General features: G+C 37.9%; 1 protein-coding gene across 4 annotated transcripts in view; it reads right to left on the reverse strand.

Annotated features, from left to right (window-relative positions):
• Window positions 1-20,478, reverse strand: part of itga11a (integrin, alpha 11a) — a 53,519-nt gene that overhangs the window by 15,773 nt on the left and 17,268 nt on the right. For 3 of the 4 annotated variants that reach the window (XM_077713726.1, XM_077713727.1, XM_077713725.1), the window contains 16 exons: window positions 19,313-19,427; window positions 16,486-16,598; window positions 16,003-16,094; window positions 15,509-15,623; window positions 15,315-15,442; window positions 15,088-15,236; window positions 14,870-15,014; window positions 14,311-14,476; window positions 13,674-13,744; window positions 12,098-12,242; window positions 10,277-10,425; window positions 8,888-9,031; window positions 6,157-6,360; window positions 4,537-4,667; window positions 2,383-2,549; window positions 569-708 (listed from right to left, as the gene is read on the reverse strand). In XM_077713726.1, the coding sequence (XP_077569852.1) occupies window positions 569-708; window positions 2,383-2,549; window positions 4,537-4,667; window positions 6,157-6,360; window positions 8,888-9,031; window positions 10,277-10,425; window positions 12,098-12,242; window positions 13,674-13,744; window positions 14,311-14,476; window positions 14,870-15,014; window positions 15,088-15,236; window positions 15,315-15,442; window positions 15,509-15,623; window positions 16,003-16,094; window positions 16,486-16,598; window positions 19,313-19,427 (2,174 nt within the window). The remainder of the gene's footprint in view (window positions 1-568; window positions 709-2,382; window positions 2,550-4,536; window positions 4,668-6,156; window positions 6,361-8,887; window positions 9,032-10,276; window positions 10,426-12,097; window positions 12,243-13,673; window positions 13,745-14,310; window positions 14,477-14,869; window positions 15,015-15,087; window positions 15,237-15,314; window positions 15,443-15,508; window positions 15,624-16,002; window positions 16,095-16,485; window positions 16,599-19,312; window positions 19,428-20,478) is intronic. The other variant, XM_077713728.1, reaches the window with a different exon arrangement.

Here is a 20,478-nt window from a genome sequence, read left to right on the forward strand (position 1 = left end):
AAACAGCTTACAGAGTTATTTTATGCTCCCTTGCTGGTCAGTATGTTCTGCATCATGTCCTTTATCTGGAATACCCACTGGGTGTATAGGATTTTCTTTTATCTTCATTTTTTAATGCAACATGTGGGTTCTTGCAGACTTGTAAAAATATCTATACTACATTTCTTTGTTGTCCTCCACATGCGATTTTGGAGTCTATTCGTGATTATAACCATTGGACAGATAATGTACTAATAGAGGGGGGGAAATCATCATGCATTGTGATCTGCTGTATCATATCTATTTTTTGTCTGTTTGTATGTTTGAATTTTCTTTTAAAGGTTATTTACACTAGGTGTTGTCGTTCCCTTTAAGCTTTAGTTATTCAGCAATCTAATGTATTTATTGTGCCTTGCTAAATCGTAGTTTTATGAAAACATTCTTTCTCCAGCTGGATAAGTTTAACAAGTGAAATACTATCAATTGTCACACTTGCAATAAAACCTTAAACCTTTTATAAATGAACCATTGCAATAGTATCACATAACTTGTTACCTTTCGAACTCTTCTTGTGATAATTTGGCCTTACCATCACATGGAAGTAGAATGGTTCACAGCTTTCCTCACCAGGACGAAGGGTAAGGTTTTGAGGCTGTGATTTGTTCGGGTTGTCCAGTAAAGCTCTAGGATTGAAACGTCGCTCCAGAATAGAGACGTTATATTTAATCCCTAATGGGTAATAAGAGAAATTCAAATGAATTAGTAATATGGCCATGGAAAACTATTTAGAGGAAAATGATATGTACAAAAAACGTTACATTACATATGTAACATTTCCAAAAATGTCAAACATTTGTTAATTGAATGTCAAAATTTTGCTTGTAATGCAATAGTACAATACAAATAATCAGTGACTAGAGAGAAGCCGTTTATTATTAAGAAAAAAAACTATTTGTTAAAGTCACGGTATTGCTCACAAATTCAGGAAAATTGGCATCTTCCTCAAGCACAAACACATTCGCACAATCGTATGAAACCTGTTTATGCTGGTGATATGCCCAAACTTTTACTTGCGACACCTAAGTGTAACTTTACAAGATCAACGCTATGTAATCCCTACTTTCGCAAGTGTGGTAATAAATGGCTCTGCTGTAGCTGAGCTCCCATTAGTAGATCTAAAAGCTTAAAAATGGTCGGATTGCCGCAAAGCCTATTGACATCACTGCGGTGGTTCACTGCAATTTTAGCTTAACACGAGATGACTATGAGAACAATTTATTTCAGAATCTAAATCCTTAACTTTGGAATGAATTCCTTTCCAAGCCACATTGTTTTAGACAATTTCCACGTATCGCTTTAACATTACTTTGTGAATGGAAAAAGTGACTGCCGGTAAAGCTGAAACGAGGCATGACCCAAAAAATGAAAAGCAGTACACAAACATTGACTCTTAAAGCATTTGCCGTTGGCAATGCTTTTCAGAACATCAGTAACTTTGTATACAACATTACTTTGAAATACCTTTGATACAAACTTGCCCGAAAATTTCAGCACCATTGTTTACAATATAACTAAAGTCACATCTGTCAAGCATTACCGGCGAGACATATCAATGAGCAGAAAATTAAAGGAATATGTTTCACTGTATGCGCCCAGAAGACAAGATAACTCCATCTCTTCTGCTTTTCCTTTGTTTTTGCTATGTCTGATTTGTTTGATGAAGATGTATGGATAAAAAAAGTTAACTAAGAACACCAGCATAACTTCAACGTCCTTGGACTCTGTTCCATAGAGAAACAGGAATTTGAGACAATATCTCTTTAAATAAACTTTATGGAGAGAATCTCAGGACGTGTGGAGGTGGTCACCCATCAAAGGGTTGAAAGATTGAAACATCAGTTAACAGTTGAGCGAAACAGATCAGCTTCCAAATACTATGGTACCAATTTCCATACTCTAAAAACATTGGATAAAACCATGAGCTTCATCAGTTTTAAATGCAGTGTCAGTAGACTTGAGAAACAGCAGGCAAATTAGAAGTGAAGACACTTTTTTTTATGCCACTTTTAGAGCTCGTGAACAGGAAAGCACACCCTGAAAAGGCAGATTCACCTCACAGGACATAAAGGGTATATTGTGTTTTATGGCTTTTTCCGCTTCAAACCAACCATGTTTCTTCCTGTCATGTTTCATCAAGTAGCGCAAAAAAACAGCTGACCATTGTACTATTGCAGTGTTACTCTCAGACCTCAGCATTTTGAGTTTTTGTTTGGGTCCAGAAGCAGTGTGTTATTTTATGATTGGCCTCAAAAGGTCTATCAGTGTTGTACGCAGTCATAAATGAAATTGAAAAAAAAAACTTTACTACTGCTTTGACAGGTGTTGATTATTACACTGGCTTACCAATTTCATCTGTGGCAGAAATGGCTGTTCTCGCTGTGATGTTGAAGCAAACAATCGCAGACATGCAGGTCACGTCTTTGCCACCCCTCTGACAGTCTTTCACAAAAATGTTGATTTTTCTGTGCTCAAACCTGACATTAGTATAAATCCGGACAACACTCTTTGACCTGTGAACACAGAGAACATGTAAATAAAAGAAATGAAAACATAATGTTTCCAGAATAACTTCTATATTATTATTTTAAATATCTTTTTACCAAAAGATAAACCATTTATTCCACAAATTACTCATTTAACTCATTTACGACTCTAGATGCCCAAGCCATCTTGACTGGGAGGGACAAGTGAAAAAATATACTTTAGATTAATAATTGTGGTTTGCCGGATGGCCTCACAGTTGTCGGGTCTTGGGTTCGATCCCAAGTGGTTCCTCACTGAGTGGAGTTTGCATTTTCTCTCGGACATGTGGGCTTTCTTCAGGTATTTCGGTTTCCTCCCACATCCCAAAACATGCAGGGCAGGCTGGTTGAAAACTCTAAATTGCCCCTAGGTATGAGTGTGGCTGTAAATGGCGGTCTGCTTGTGCCCTGTGATTGGCTGGCAACCAGTTCAGGGTGTCCCCCGCCCTAAGTCGGTTGGCATCGGCTGAACCCCCGGCTGACCTTTGTGAGGACAAAGCAATTTGGAAAATGAACGAATGAATGCTTCTTGTACAATTTACGGCAACAAAAAAGAAAGGCTTTCTGGGAGGGCAATCAGTAATAAGAACTGTTCTATAATGACTATTTTCGTGAGTGTAGTTAGACTGCATGTGGTAATTTCGAACAAGTGCTGGTAATTTCTTAGGCATGATGAGGCAGGTGCATTTAGAAGGAGCCATTTTGTGCTCCTGTGGATATGAGAAAGGCAATCAATGACTGCAGGGTCCCAACCTCCCCTTTAATTGTGGCACATTGTACATGGAACGAAACATTATAACATTTAAAAACTATTAAAATGAGAAAAATATGCTGAGTTCTTTGATACCTAAAATGACTTATAGAGTTTGGAATCTAGATTGTCTGCTTGTGCCCAGACCAAATTCAGAAATGCCATATTGGAATACCTGCACGGCAAATTTGACCTTTTAGTGGAGCGTTTTGTAGAGCAAGGGCGTCACTTTTACAAAAGGGCAGGCGGGTCCAGAATTTCATAAGGCGGACAGTTGAGTCCAATTTTCTGCTGAACCAAACAACACCAGCACACCTCGTGGTGTAGTGGATCACTCGCCTGACTTTAGTGGGGGCAGGCGTGGGCTCAATTCCCGCTGGTGGTGGTATGATTGGAGGTGTGGATGGTTGTTTGTCTCTCTGTATGCTGACTGGCAACCAGTCTAGGGTGTAACCTGTCTTTTGCCCAAAGACAGCTGGGTTAGGCTCCAGCAACCCCCCAACCCTTTCAAAGATGGCCAGTATGGAAGATGGGAGAGAGACAAACAACGCTTGACTGCAGTCAACAGATTACACTTGAAGGGGATCAGATTGGTGAAAATGTGCCCACTTCATTCGTTGGAACAAAATCCAGTACTGTCTTTACCTTCCTTTATGAAAGTAGTTTGACACTAGTGCAGTGCTGTAAGGCTGTCTGTTTTCCATGTCTGCCTCCACCAACACATCCCAATCAAATAATCAGGGTCGTTATCAAGCTTCTAGACAACTTGCAGATGAGTTGATCATTTATTTGAGGTGTGGTAGAGGAGGGATATTTGGAAAACAGAGTGGAAATGGGGCCACAAGAACTAGAGTTGGGCACCCCTGCTGTAGATCAACTTTTGCCATTAAATTGTCAATCCGATGGTGATATCCCTAAGGAAACTCTGAATGGTTTGGTGTGGAGTCTTCTGTTGAATTCCCAAACATGTGGAGCGAATATTGAGCAAGTAGGAAGATCTTTTTATACTTAAGTGGTGCTGGGCAGCCTACAAAAATGGAGCCCAAGGAGTCAATGACATCAAGGCTTTATGAGATCAAGGATTTATGTAAGGGTTGGTGAATTGTTTTGCCTTGTAGATATTTTTTTAAAGCGTTGGATGGTGAAAGCATAACCAAATGAACTCATACCTCCTATGGTATATCGTACATTTTTTAAATCACAATATCTAAATGAGACACTAACCAGAGGAGAACAGCCGCACCAAGGGATCCCACTGCCAAGTCCACTAACCCATCTTCATTCATATCCATCATCCCGTGGATACTGCGACCAAAGTACTGCAGGCCAACTGCCAAGTCTGCTGCTGCTATCCTCTAAGAAGGAAAAGGAAAAGCAATTATACATACAATAGGAGAGGCATGTTGTGCAATGCTTTCCTCTGCTTAATACATGGTCCAAAAAAATAAGGATGAACTATAGATGCAAAGAAAACTAACAAATGAAATCAAGAAATTGCTTAAAAATTAAGGTCTAACAAAAGTATTTAAAGAGTAAATTGCCATTATGTATGAGTGTGAAAGTGAATGGGTGTCTGTCTTCTTGTGCCTGCGATTGGTTGGCAATCAATTCATGGTGTCGCCTGCCTACTGGCTGATAGGCTTGAAGTGGTACGGAAAATGAATACTCTCATAAGATTAGTCAGTGAGGGTAATCCATAGTGCTAAATTGTTTTCTTCTATTTTTAAGATTCAATTGTTTTTTGTACAGATTAACGACAACATTTTCTGATTACACCAATGAAGCTTCAGCAGGGAAGCAAGGGGCCTCAATTTTAATGAGGTGGTGCCATTTTTTTCATTCTTTTTCTTTGTAGACAGAGCAGACATTAGCTTCCAAAAAGCGAAAGGTTCCTCCCACCAATTTATCCAAAAGACATCTCCGAAGCATTGTGGTTTGTCAATTTGGCAATTCCACTACTGTCGGTTTCAAATCATTTCAATGAACATTGTGGTGTTTTTGACAGAACCACGATACCAAACTATTTTGCAAATAATACTTCTATTGTCACAATCCCATCTGGAATGGCATTTTGGTTGGACTTCATTTCATTGCAGTTGAATATGTTTTACTGTTTTTCCTTTGTGAATTATGCTTGGATTATGTGCTTGGATTTCACAAAAATTCTCTTAAAATCAATTTACATAGGCAAACAGGGATGGTGCTGTTGAGCTGCAGTAGATACTTTTTTTTTTACTAATTACTGATTACTAATGGCACCTAGTGGGGGACACCTTGAATCGGTGGCTAGCCAAACCCACAGCGCCAGGAGACTGACAAATATTTACCACACTTACACTCAAGGGCAATTCAGAGTGTTCAACCAACCATGTCTTTGGGATGTGGGTGGAAACCAGAGTACCCAGAGAAAACCTACACGAGCCATGAGAACATGCAACCCTTGACCTCTGAACTATGAGGCCGACACTTTATCCATCAAGGCCATCCTAATTCAACTCTAATGTAATGTATTCACCAGACAATTTTGGTTGTTTGTTTATTTATATTTCTTGGTGTTATTTTTTTCTTTTTTGTTCATTTGCTCATTTATCAAACTATCATTCTGTCTGACTGCAAATTTTCAAATAGTATCTAAAATGTGTTATTTACTTAGTCCCCAAATGGGTGTGCGTTTTACAATTTATATGACTGAGGCAAACTGTAGAAAAATGCTTGTGTTCTGAGAAGAGGGAATGGAAATTTTCTTTCATTGTGTGTCCTGAAAAAATGACGTTTTGGAGATAAAATAATTTTACCAGGTGCCAGTCATTCTGTCAAATGTTAACAGGTAACATGACAACCTACCTGTTTGTATTTGCGCAGTATTCTGTTCTGCTGACTGAAGAAAACGTAGATAGCCCCTTTGTGATCATCTTCCAATGGAGCTCCTACAACCAGGTCATTGAAGCCATCACCATTTAAATCCGGGACAGGTGCAAGTGAGGAACCAAAGCGGGCATTCTGGCCACCGTTAAGGATCTCTAATGCACCCTCAAAAATGAAGCGATTCTGAAAGATTTTTAAAATGACATTTATATGTTAGTTTTTTTTAAACAACAATTTCAAGTGAATACAAAAATGCCATTTGCAAAAGCATAGACAGGTTCAATTATTCATTTGTTCATTTTCTGTACCAGAGTGCTAAAATGATATTGAACACGCAGTGCATGTTATCATACCAGAATTGCTTGAGCAAAACAGGTTGATATTAGAGTTCAGTGAGACAGATTAGACTTTATATTGCACTTTTAAATTATCTTCATTTTAAGACTAAGGTCGCAAACTAGTTTTTAGTATTCAGACGTGCATTGATAATTGGATTCATATAACCTTAATTAGTCGTTTTAGCATTTGCATTAATACCTCAAATGTTACCATATTATGAACTCAATTTACAGTACTTGTTCAGGGAAAGTAGCTACTTTGTAAATTAATCAAATTAAAAGGTATCCTGCTGAGTTTTATGTATGAACAATTGCTTTTGTCTTCTGCTCTTGGATTTGACATCTCCTAACATCTGCCAACAAGCAATGAGTATTAAACGAGGAATTATATGCCTCATATCATCTAATTTTCTGAACCGCTTCATCCTTATTAGGGTCGTGAAGGGTGCTAGAGCCTATCCCAGTTGACCATGGGCCACAGGCCGGGCACACCCTGAATCCCTGTCCAGTCAATCGCAGGGTACAAGGAGACGGTCAACCATTCATGCACACACTCATACCTAGGGGCAATTTATAATGTTCAATCAGCCTACTATGCATGTTTTTGGAATGTGGGAGGGAACTGGAGTACCCGGAGAAAAACCCACTCAGGCCCAGGGAGAACATGCAAATTCCACACAGGTGGACCGACCTGGGCTTGAATTCAGGACCCCAGAGCTGTGAGGCCAATGCCCTAACCACTTGTTCCACGGGGCCGCCTTGAAATTATACTTGAAAGATGTAAAAAATAATCATAAAAATAATTAAAAAAAATAAAAATGCGATGGAATACCTTCATAGCCATAGAACTGTTTTTTTTTCGTTTTCCATCAGTGGATTGTGTAGAAATCTCATTAAACATCAAAACAGAACAACAAGAAATAAGACTCATGGAAAAAGTCACATTACACTTTGAAAAGCACTTATGTCAGCGTCTGTGGTTTACATGTCATTAGTGATATGAATTAAAGCTACTACTGATCATAACAGGGATGAGGAAATACTTGGAGTAATACCATATCTGTCTAGGTTCTACTTCACTCCTTACTCAACTTTTCCATAACAAAATAAGTCAACAACTTTTAGCATTGGCAGAATACAATGACTTCTTCTCGGCTTTCTAATGATCATATCGAGTTGGAATGTAGAAAGCAGATGATTTAAGCAGTTGCAAAATCTAGATAGAATTTGCTGACTTAACAAAGGGACTGTTAAATCCTATGTGATAAAAACAGTCCAGTATGCCTCACAGATAAAAGGTCATGTGGAATATACCCAAGTTTATGGAAGTAATTAACTGCCTGGAAAAATTTTCAAAGAAAGCATTCTAACTAAAATGGAGAAAAATTCAACTCTAGCAGTAGTCATGCATATCATTGCGCTACTTGGCAGTGCATTTAACTTCATAATAAAATTTGGACCAGACGAAACATGAGATGACCATTTTTGCAGTTGTATAAATGCGAATGGATTTGATTTAGGAGAGACTTTTCCTCTTTCCCAGCTACCTGATGAGTATGCCGACAGCAGAGTGAAAGAAGCTATATTCTGAGTTGGTTGAGTCAAACCAAGTTAAAAACGCAACAAATACAAATGTTAAAACTAAGGTATTCTTAACCATTTATCAAATTCAACACAGTTATACTTAAAACGTTCACATTGTTTCCTAATGGATGATTTCAACATTACATTGACACTGCCGTCAAAATCACAGACCCTCCATTCATTACTTATACAAATACAGGTACTACTTCTATCATGTAAATTAAACCGAATAGATGATTGCTTACCACACGACAACAAAAAGGACTTGGATTGGCAACAGAGTGCCATATGGATAACTGTTTCTATGTAGTCTGTTCGGTCACGTGTGGTTGGCCTATACATAAAGTGCCCCTTTCCTTTTATTTTTCCAACGAGCAAGACAGACCTAGAATACCGGAAAATTTCCTTCAACTACAGAAATTTCTCGCCTGCAATGATTAGTTGGGACCAGGTTTAGAAGGGACAAAATACTTTCCTACTGACTTAATTCTATACTGGCGTGTCAAAGTTTTTCCCTTTTGATCCTGGTGTTTGATCTGGTCAAAATCATGGGGCAAATGTCTGCCTACACTTAACTGCAAGCTGGAATGCAACAATCTGCTTCTTTGTGTGGTTACTGGGCACCTTTGCTGAGGTGTGTGTTGAAATTAAGGGGGACATCTGGAGTTTGAACAGGTGTTGATGTAATTTACTTAAAACGCTTTACTTGGCTTTAACTAGATTAATGCCAGTACAGCATTCAGAGGTTCCTCTCTTTATTTCTTTAGGAATGAAGATTTTAAACTTACCAGCTCTGTCACTCTGTAGATGTATACTTTCCCTTTCTCCATGCCTCCACTAAAGAACATTGGTGCTGCTACCAAAAGGTTATCGGTAATCCCATCTCCATCAATATCCAGAGGTGCAATCTCACTGCCGTAGTAGGAGCCAATCTGTAAATAGAACATATTTAAAAGAAGAAAAAAAATCAAAACTATATATAATTTTCTTCAGTTCAATCTAATTGGCAACCCATTTTATGTCTGGCTATACTGTTGTCTGACTAACTATTTTGGCTCCACGTCCTCAATATTCCAAACAAATGTGAATGTGTTTTCAGAATTTAACTGTTCTGACATCTTTGTCACTGTTCCGACAAAGGGAGACTTTCTGGAAAAGCCACTGCACGGAACACAATATATCTTGCTTTTGATTAGAAACATCTGCGCCACTGAGGGGGAAAAAAATCAGAAGTGATGAGGAATTGAAAAGGCTACATCGAAAAGTATCTGCTGTTTGTGATGAGTTGTCGCTGCCAAGGTCAAATGTAAACTACTACAGGAAAGCTGCAGGCTCGTGGTCACAGGCCAGTTTCCAGTGGTGAGCGTAATGATCAAAAAGGCATTGCCATATGATCTTTAAAATTCATTGGGACTGGTTTTCTTAAACTGATGATTGTATTAGCGTCTAATGTCAACATTTCCAACAACCAACTCTACAAATAACATTGGGTTAACAAGAAGCATTGCCACATGATCTTCAAAATTCATTGGCACTGCTTTTCTTAGTGATTTTTTTTGCGTTTAATGTCAACATTTCCAACAATTAACTCTACAAATAACATTTAGCCCTTTAATCCCTTTTATTTTCCAAATATTTATCTGACAATCATGTTATTGTTAGTTTTTGTGCTTTTGGTGTTTTGTATTGATTGTGAATACTATAGAAATTGACAAACACTATTTTTTTCCAGCAAGCAAGTTCCCCAGAAAGAAAAAGTTTGCACAAAGTGCCCAATAAATGCAGTAATTCAAAATCTGTCGACAGTTTTGCACTGTCAATGTTTTCATTCACACATTTGTTGAAGTTAAAAATGCTAGATGGCAAGTATGAACAACAATTTAATTGTGTTCAAGAAAGGTGTATAAGAGTCAGATTGTTATTTATTCAGATTCAGTAGTATGAAAAAAAGTATTTGTAGATGAAGTGTTATTTAAATTCTTTCAGAAAATCTCATTAAATTCATTTTGAGCTTACGCCTCGAAGAAGGCAAATGCAGACATACAATATCAATGTGAGTTCGAGAGGAACCTTAGTTTAATTTGTGAATCAATTTCTATAGTATACTAGGAATAATACTATATTTACGTTGCATTCATACTGAATTGTTGTGTGTAAAACAAAACAACAAGTATTACCTGCTGGCCCTTGAGGGAATGAAGAATAGTGAGATTTCCGGGGGATGTCAAAGTGAAAATGATCACTTTGCCAGTATGATTAAAGCGTGGTGCTCCAGAGACAAGTAGACGGCCATTTTTGGCTGATATCAGTGATGTCACTGTATAACCTGATCAAAAACACAAAACAAAATCGAAGTCAACTTTTTCACGAGCTGTGAGATGTTCACATTATAAGTACGAATAAATTATTGTTATTAGCTTTGAAGTTTCATTTAATTAAAACTTATCGGAATCCCATTAGAGCAGCTCTGAAATTTGATGAATACTGTTTGTTGTACAGGATTTTATTTTTTATATTCCCTTTGAAAATTCCACTTAATCAACATATGCTTTTCCATCTCAATAATAATCCGTGTCTAGAATTTTACTTCCACCTCATATTATGACTCAACCGGATTTAGCTGGCAGCCTGTTGGATAAACAGTCAAACAAACCACTGATGGTAAAAACACAAGTTTTGTGGTGGAAAAGATAGATGGTGCTATATGGAATGGAAAAGACAGAGTAGTTGAGTACAGGGGTTCGTAATCAAGACAATCCTACCCATCTCATTAATGTTCGCTTTTTCATTAGTGTGTAGGCAAAAAAACCCTAACCAAATTGGATACCCTATTAGACTGAAAATGAAGTACTGTGGAAATTTATATTGAATTCCCTTCCTGTGTGCAAAGATGTCAGTCAAGGCCTTCTTCACCTTTAGAGAATGATTAAAACATTCTGGACCATTTAAAAAGATGCATAAAATGTTAGTGTCACCAATTTTAGGTGACAGCCAAGTTTGTGTCGATTCTCAGCACTTCGTAAATAATAAACACCTTTTAAAAACCATGAAAAGTCAAGTTGATTCCAATAATCGACCCAGAAGAAAAGAAAAAAGGAGTGAGAAGGGCACCACTCAGACTGACTCCCTAGAGGGCATGGAGACAGGCCATCAATCTGATTTGTGCACGTTAAATCGTAAGGCACTTGTGAGGTCACACCTTTGGAGTATTTAGGTTACTGCTTGGTTTAGTGAGAACACTAGTAATTGTACTGATTGTACACTAGTCAGAGCCTAGGGTATTGGCCAGGATCCTGCATGTGGTGTTTCTCAATTTCTTGGGAAACAGTAAACTCGGACCAAATTGCGTCTTTTGAGTGAGTTCTTGTGTTTCCTGACTAATTAAAAAGGACAATTGCTGAGTAGGATGAGTTAGTATTAATGCGGTTTCAGCCCCTTTGGGGCGTTTAAGCGATGCCGTGAATTCAAACAGTACTGGACCACAACACATTTTTTTTTCTTATCTGTGATATAGTCGCGTCTATTGACAAGATCATATCAGCAACTACTGTTACTGTGTTACGGTGTTAAATCTTGGTTGTCAGGTGAAATCTAACTTTAGGCTTTGTTGGCCAAAATGTTGGCCACTTAGAGCCTCTTCGCCATGACTCATTATGGTATCTTTGGGATGAAAATACACTTTACTACGCTTTGCTTTCGTGGCTGCCCGCGATGCACCATCTTGGGCACGCTTGCAACAATAATATGTCAAAAGTCTAAGATGTTGCTATGACAATGTATTTTTTTTGAAGTGATGCTGTTGAAGATCCATTTGTTCTCACGTTTCACTACTGATAAATGATATGAACATAACATTAGCAACCTAACTTGTATACAAACTTGAAAAACTAACATAATAGCACAAAACTATACATCCATTTATATTTATTTGACCATTGCATATTTTCTTTGAGTCCCTTGGAAAAGAAAATACTGGACTTCATTTTGGAGCGACTCACCCAAATAAGCACCATGGTTTTTGAGCTCTTCTGGAAACTCCTGCATGTAGGAAGCTTTTGGCGGGACCACTTTTCCTTGCCGTGTTTCTTTTAGCACTGCCCCATTCCAATCATACGCCCCGACAGCTCCCACCAGAGTTCCATCCTAGAGGAAATGCAGTTATATACTATGCATCGATAAAAAGTTGCAAATTGACAAGACATTCAATGTACTGTGCACCATTACTGGACACTACAAGTTGGGTCTAGTGTGAAAATTTAATGCGAGTAATTGAAGCAATTGAACCTAAACCATTTCATTTTGTAACAGTTTAGGCTTTAAATTGAGCCAAATAAGGCTATATTATTAAGTTAGGTATTTGTATTGATAAGATACTGTTTTAATCACTACATTATGGCATTGTTTTTTTTCTTGACTCTCTTTAAATATGTAGTAATAAAACTATAATGATTACAGTTGACTTAGATTTTTCCATTGTTTATCTTTTTAAATTTAACCAGTTCATGTGACCCTTACTACCCAAGCAAATAGGCTTTTAGCAGCATGTGTTGCATCTAATTATTTGTTAATTTTGTTGTTTAAACGTTTTGCCTTTCAATAACATTATGGAGCATTATCTGACGGTCAGTTATTTACATTATGTATACAGCACTTCATTGCAACTGTGGATAAAGTACTTAAAATGCAGGCGAGTTGCATCATTAATACTATATATAAAAAAGAAAAAAAATATGGAGTTCATTTTATCCATCAAAATTTTTTCTACAACACCATTCTTGGAAAGCGAATCTTCCCGTAACACATGTTGAATGTCAGCAAACAACATTTTACTAGACTAGATTCACGCATGCTAAACAAACAACAGCTGTGCAAATAATAAAACCTGATGTATAAAATGGCTGCTAGTATATGACATAAGCAGCTTGCAGTCTCTGAAAAACATCTGGACCTTCAGGACATTCTTTCTCTTTTAAATCCCAACATTCCTTCCAATAAGTTACCCTATTTTCAACCCTCAGGTTGACTGCTGTGGAGCATCTATGGAATCTGGCCTCGCGGACACAATTTCCAACCTTTTCTGTCACCCATCTGCAAATCCTCTGCTATTTTCAGCCTAAGTGGGATAAATGGATTTGTCTCTTGATAAATCAAATTTGGAAAGGAAACTTCAAAGGCCAAGGCACATTCATACGGAAAAAATGGCATTTTGCTGTATCATCCATATACGATCACAGATGGGATTGCAAAACAAAAGGAAAACAAATAAAACCACAGCAAAACTGACTAAATTGGTCTGGACTTCAAGTAATATGTCCCCCTTGAGAGAAGCAGTGTTTTATTTCCCATCCCTGCATGACTGAAGTGAAAGGAAAATCTGCATTGTCTGCCAGGAGCCCTTAAATCAAGAACACCTAGACCTTTAGGTACCCCTGGCATTGCTTAAAAGGGAGTGGAAAGTGATAAATTGTGTATTATGAAGAGGTGTTATGATGCAATAAAGAGTGTCACAATGTGTTGTTCCGTATGATGACAGATAGTTCAAGACAATGCATAAATAGCAGGAGTGCGACTCACCTCGACGTTGTGAGCTGAGAATCCAGCTTGAGACATCTGGAGACCAAACGCTGTTCCATTTTTACTGGTTCCTGTGTAAACAAATAAGTCTTCAAGCTCTTTGAAGCACAGAAAGTTAATCTATCATGCCAGACTCATGGAGAGTGACGCCACTGAAGACGCATTATGTGCATCTTTTCCTTAATATTTACAATGTGGTAGACATGTTAGCTTAATAATCATTAAGAAAGACAACAATGTGTTTCTGCAATGAATGGTATGAGACTGAAATGAGATTATTACCCAAGAAACCCGAACATCTGCTTGTGTATCATCACTATGCAAACAAGGACTCAAATAATTACGACAGTACCTACTCTATCCATTCTTAAGAAACTTACAGTATTGTATTTAAAAAAGACTGCCTAAAAAAGTAACACCATTATACTAAACACTTTGGTGAAATGACATTAGTTTGAAATTAGCTTTCAATCAAAATTACATGCTAATTATACTATATACATATATTATTTTTTTCTTTCTTTGATGTTCAGATAGAAACAAGGAATAAGATTCCATTTTTAGGGGCAAATCAGATGACAATCACTCAAGTTTTTGTTTTAATCCATAAAGAAAAAGAGAGGACTATCAAGCAAACCTTCTAAACTGAAGATGCGTTCGCCAAGTGCATCGACAATGTCTTTTAGCGCCGACTCATCCGTCACATTAAAAAAGTGTTTGTCGTCTGGGTCGCTGGCAATATATTTAATCTCATTGAGGAAGGCCTCAGGGTTAATTCTTCTCCTGTTGTAGTAGCCAAGAACCTGTGAAGATTAGCTAAGGTAAATAATGAGCATAAAAACCAATAACACGCTCAGGTAATAATGTCTTATAATTATTTTCCCTCAGGAATTCTAATTTCTGACCATTAGATCAAAGACAGTATGGTTGCAATAAACAATAAGCAAGATGCAGAATAAAAACAAAAGAAGTATTATGTGGTCTGCCCGACATCATTTAAACCATTGATTGCACTTCCCTCTTGCAGCATTTGGGATTGATTTTTTTTTTTGGCTGCACAATGAACATGAAGTGATTCCTATTAACACTCCATTACTGTTTTAAAGCTGCACTGGAAAACTCAGTAGCAACTGAAAAAAGAAGCCTTGTAAAATAGTAGCCTAAACGCAGGTGAATAAAAGCTTTAACAGACTCACAGCAATGGCGTAACGGGTGATGCCATCCTTCTCACACTCTTCTATGGCTGGTTGGAGGTCAGCACTGTCGTGCGACTCTCCGTCAGTAATCACTATCATCACTTTCTTGGCCCCACGTCGACCTCCTTGTTTGAAGGCTTCAGATCTGTGACAACAACATAATTGCGCTAAATGACAATGTAAAAAGATCACTGAAGGATAGCGGTGAGTGAGCATACCGTGCTATTTTGATGCCAAGAGCTGTGTTAGTCTCCTCTCCTCCCCGCTGGTCGATACTCCGTGCTCTTTTAACAACTTCCTCAACAGATTTAAAATCGTTGAGTTTGAACTCGTGCACAACTTTCTCACCGTACTGCACAACTCCAACCTGGACAAATAGACAAAGCAAGACACTTAGTATGGCTTGACTTAGTTAACATCTGCTGGTAATAAGAAAAAGAAACACCTGAATTTGACCTGGTCCAATATAAAACTTCTGAAGAATATTGATGAGGAAAGCTTGGACTTCATACCAAGGGTAGATGGAGTTGGAACCATCCAGAACAATCACTATATCCATATAGGTCTCACATCCTAAAAAAAAAATAAGAAAAGAAAAATCATAATAATAATCTGGTCCAGTATTGATCTAAAACTTACTCTGAAAGGCTGGTGCAATCGTTCTGGAGAACTTGAAGCTAGCATTGACTCTGGAGCATATACCAGTGCTGTAGTAAGAGCTCCCACACTCATAGGACCAGAGTGGGCCACAGGCCTGAAATATCAAATAAAGAGGTGACATTAGAATTGTAAATGCATTATTGCTGTGTTTTATTAAAGAGCAGATACATTTATCCTGAAGTTTTCCTAAATTGCTTGTTTCAAACTCAAAAACTTTAACAAACACCATTATAAGCAATAATCAATTACTTGGAATTGATTTTCCTAATCTCAGCTGACTTGAACAAACAACATGAGTTTATTTCTATATTTCTTAATCCATTGTTAATAATGTCTGAACTGGAAACCGGATTCTGTGCCAGATTAGGCAGGATCTTGGTCAGCATGCAACAGTGGAATTTTAAGATGACAAAAAGACACATGTACATCATTAAGCTTGGTAAATCTTGAATTTTGCAAGGAAAAACACTCACCACAAAACTGTTGTCTTTAGGATTGGTTGTCAATGTCATTCCCAACCTCATCTTGTCTTTGCGCTCAGATACATTGGTCAAAGATATCCTTCCTTGATGGAAAACGAGAGATGATCTCAGATGATCTTTTGCAATCAAATCATAATGTACATACGAGAGTATTTTCACATATTTGGACTTGCGGCGTCCGTCTGACCACACGCAGACTAATGATTTCCAGATTGAGTTGACAAAACTGCATGTCTAATTAACAATCCACACAAGTGAAATTTGCGTAATTTGGCATGCTATGCGGTGACATTAGTGGCACTAAACACATGAAAATGTGAAGAAGCCATAAAACTGTGAGGTGAGGAATGAGTAGTTTGGTACCTACTATATGTCTGTCTCACACATGCTGCTATTTTTAATGACGCTCATGCAGGCTGTCATACCACTTCTGTGCACTGTGTTGTATATTAGTGATACATTTCACAACGTTACCTAAGTTCAGCTTTGTGCAACCATTTCCATTGGTTCGTTTGGTCAGTGAACATTTATATACATCCCCTGTCTGGTAAGACCCAGTCATTTCATATGGTGCCCCAACCAATAACCTGCAAAAAAAACAAGTCACCATTAATCACCCAGAACAATAACGGTGTCCTTTCCTTGATGAGATTATACTGCCAGTTATGCTAACGATACATCATTTTCTAAGGGAAATTTTAATGAATTTTAAGCAATAATAGATTAAACTAGAGGCAATCTATGGGTGGCCTGCATGCTTTAATTCTTAAATCTGTAAAGCATGTTAATGCAGCCCAAAGCATTGAGCTATTGAAACCAGGGCAATGAAATCAAATCTGCCCCGTTCATTTTAATCCAGAATTTTATTTTTATTTATTTATTTTGTTTTACAAAGAGGTTTAATAAAGCAGTTATAGTCCTTGAAGAGATGGAATGCTTGCAATTATTCCGCTTTGACCCCATTGTTGAAATTTGGATACGATTTCTAAGAGAGGAGGGAAAAAAAGGGAACATTTTCCCACGGTATTGGCCAGTCATTTTGGGATTTTGAATTTACACATTGTAACAAAATACAAGGCATGATGCATAGTCCTTATGTGTCTGCCCTTCCACTTTACTCAGGCTGCTGTCTTACTGCACGGGATGTAAACTCACTAGCTGTCTGTACGTTCGCAATTTTGTTTCGGAATAGTTGCGAACTACAAGATACATTGCAAAATCTTCGTTCATTTTCATCAAAACCATATCCACGGTGTAGCAAGTGGTGGTAGTTGATTTGGTAACCAATCGGCATAGGGGAGGGAATTGGCTTGAGCATTTATTGGACATGCCCACAGTTCAAAAAAGGATTTTCTTTGCTTCAGGACCAGTCCACATTTAGTTCCAACAATACAAAACCAAATGTGGTATTAATCTATTAGAGTGGTGGTTATTTCCTAAACAATCAACCAATGTTTCTATACTATATAATGCTGCAGCCTATCCCAGCCACTATGTGCACAAGGCGGGGGATACCCTGAATCAGTGGTCAGCCAATCGCAGGGCATAAGGAGACGGACAGCCATTCAAACCCACACACAACTAGGGGCAAGGATGTTCACCCAGCCTACCATGCACGTCTTTGGGATGTGGGAGGAAACCAGAGTACCTAAAGAAAACCCACTCAAGCTTGGAAAGCATGCAAACTCCACACAGTGAGGACCCACAGGAATGTAATGTCTCTAATGTCTTGGGACTATGTACTAAACTACATAAAAAACACTCGGCTATGCGTTATCAAGCTCAGTTTAATTTATTACTACATAATGAGAGTTGTGGTCAGCGTGGCAGTCTCACAGTTTTGGGGTCCTGGGTTCAAATCCAGGTCGGTCCTCCTGTGTGGAGTTTGCATGTTCTCCCAGGGCCTGCATTTTTTTTTCGGGGTATCTTGGTATCCTCCTACATTCTAAAAACATGCATTGTAAACAGGTTGGACAGCCTAAATTGCCCCTAGGTATGAGTGTGAGCATGAATGGTTATCCGTCTCCAAGTGCCCTGCGATTGGTTGCCCACTAGTTCAAAGTCAGTTAGGATAGGCTTCAGCAACCCCCATGAGCCTTGTAAAGATAAGCGGTTCAGAAAATGAATTCATGACAATGTGAGTTGATTAAATCAATAGTTCTAATGAAATAATTAGTTCCTTTCAAATTCCAAAGGAAGGTTTATTTTCTGCGGTTTCTTTGCGACTTTGTAATTAGAGTCAAACAAAGCTAAAAAGACTATTAAACTCCGGGGTAGAAGATTTTATGAGCTACTAGAAGTTATTTCTGGCATACGAGAGTGGAACGGAGCAAAAGGTTAAAAGGTGTAGTCTCCAATGAGATGCCACTGTTCAACAGTAGAAAAATAAAACCGGACAGAAAGGAATGTGCCCAGGTGTATATTTCAAGCAAACCCTTTTATGTATTTTTTCAAATTCAAACTCTTTTCAGTCAAACATTTTTAAGCCTCCAAACAGCTCCCCACAGAGTTCAAAACCAAACAGTTCATGGAGTGTGGGTGAGCAGTCATGACACAGTCTTGAGAGGGTGACTTGTTTTGAGTACAGACTAATCCACCCTTGGGCCTGCCATTTATTCCTGAATCTAAATAATTCATTTTACCGAGACTGTTGGGGTAATATTTGATCTCTAACTTGTGGCAACTGTTTTGGGAAGGCTCACACTGAACAAATTGTTGTTATGGAAGAACTTGAGTAGCTCACAAAGAACCCAGGTCTTAACTCTAACAAAAGTTCAGGATCAATTAAATAAAATTTGACTTTATCGATGGTCTTTTGACTGAACAGCCTTTCTCCGTGCCTAAAATTAGCAATCAATTAATTCATTAATATTTTTAAGAGTATTTTGAATGTGCAGGAATGATTTCCCCTAGGAAAGTTGTTGAACTCTTATCTCTGTTTATTCATAACCATAGACAGTGTTTGAGGGCACAAATTGTCAATGCAGACGAATCTGTCGACAAAACCAATGTTTCACACACAATGCTCATTACTTCAGCAATGACACAGATATTCTGACATATTTTAAGAATGCCTAGAACTAATTTTGCCCAACCGACTGTGCCAATTATTGGATTCTGCTTTCTTTATGAGGAAATGCGACAACTGTGTGTATATTTGTATATTGGTCCAAATGAGTTTGGCAAAGTGATACAAAATTAATAATGAGTCAAAGTAAACTCTACTTCGGTAAGCTAGATATAAATAACTAAGTAATTCGGACCATACAGTGTTTTTTTTTTTAATGAATGAATAGTTTACCATTTTTCTCCTCCCGCTGCCACATGTTGTTGAACAGTGTACCCGAATTGGGCTTGCTTCGGGCCTTTGATGATCCGGTGTTTAATTGTGTCGATATTAAAACAGTCATGGTAACCTAAAAATAAGAAGAAAAAGACATATGATATACATATACTTTTAATAAACCACATATTCAGGATAATTTATTGACCCCAGTTCCCCAGTAGTAGTTGTGCAGTTTTTATACTCTCCGACATTCTTTTTCTGTTGGTCCGTCTGGCCGAAGTCACATTGCAAAAGAACTTCTAATATGCCCCAACGGTCTTACAGTTTGCATTTCAGGAATGTATATTCACAGCCATAAACTTTACGTGGGTCGACTTTGCATATTTGGTTTTTTTCTATGCTTTTATGGAACTTTTGCAGCGGTATATTCATTAAAGTCGAGTCTTAAGCAGGATCTCATGGATAGTGTTCATAGAATTGGATACATTATGTATGTACGTAGAGTATACAATGCGAGTTAGGTGTTGCTGTAACCAAAAAAAATCAGGCATTTAAGTAGCGAGAGAGTAGCTGTAAAGATGTTAAAGTGAATCTGAAATTTAAATGTTTTATTTTTATTAGGTTATTGGGGGGAAAATGACAAGAACAGGAACTGATTGTGTGACAAAATGATTGTACTAAATCACAGCAAAGGTCCAAGTATAAAGTTAAATAATGCTTTATTTATTCACTATATAATTAATGCAGCACATTTTAGAAGCAGGAAATGTCCACCTCCCAGGTGCCTTTTCTCGATGTTCAGTGCTCTCAATATTAATGGCCGTGTAGGAAGAGGGAAAAGGGCAAGGACTTGCATATAAGCCATGGTGTGATGTCACACTATATGACCGATTTGAAAACTATCCATTTGCAGAATGATAAACTCATGAACACGATTGCAAGCAAATGAAAAACTATGCAGATTACGCACTTCAACCAGGGCATGCTGCCACCTTAACCACTCATGTCCATGAAACATGTTATAATATTGGGAAATGAGTTTAGTGTTTTTATTCTTGACGTTATCTTGAACCAGTAGTTGCCCAAGAGTAACCAAATTAACAACTGAGTAAGATTAAGATGCACTGAAATTAAAATGAATTCAGAGGCTGGTGACTGACTGAATAATATTGTAAGCAACT

The sequence above is a fragment of the Stigmatopora nigra genome, chromosome 3, assembly GCF_051989575.1.
Source record: "Stigmatopora nigra isolate UIUO_SnigA chromosome 3, RoL_Snig_1.1, whole genome shotgun sequence".
Classification (NCBI taxonomy): Eukaryota; Metazoa; Chordata; class Actinopteri; order Syngnathiformes; family Syngnathidae; genus Stigmatopora; species Stigmatopora nigra.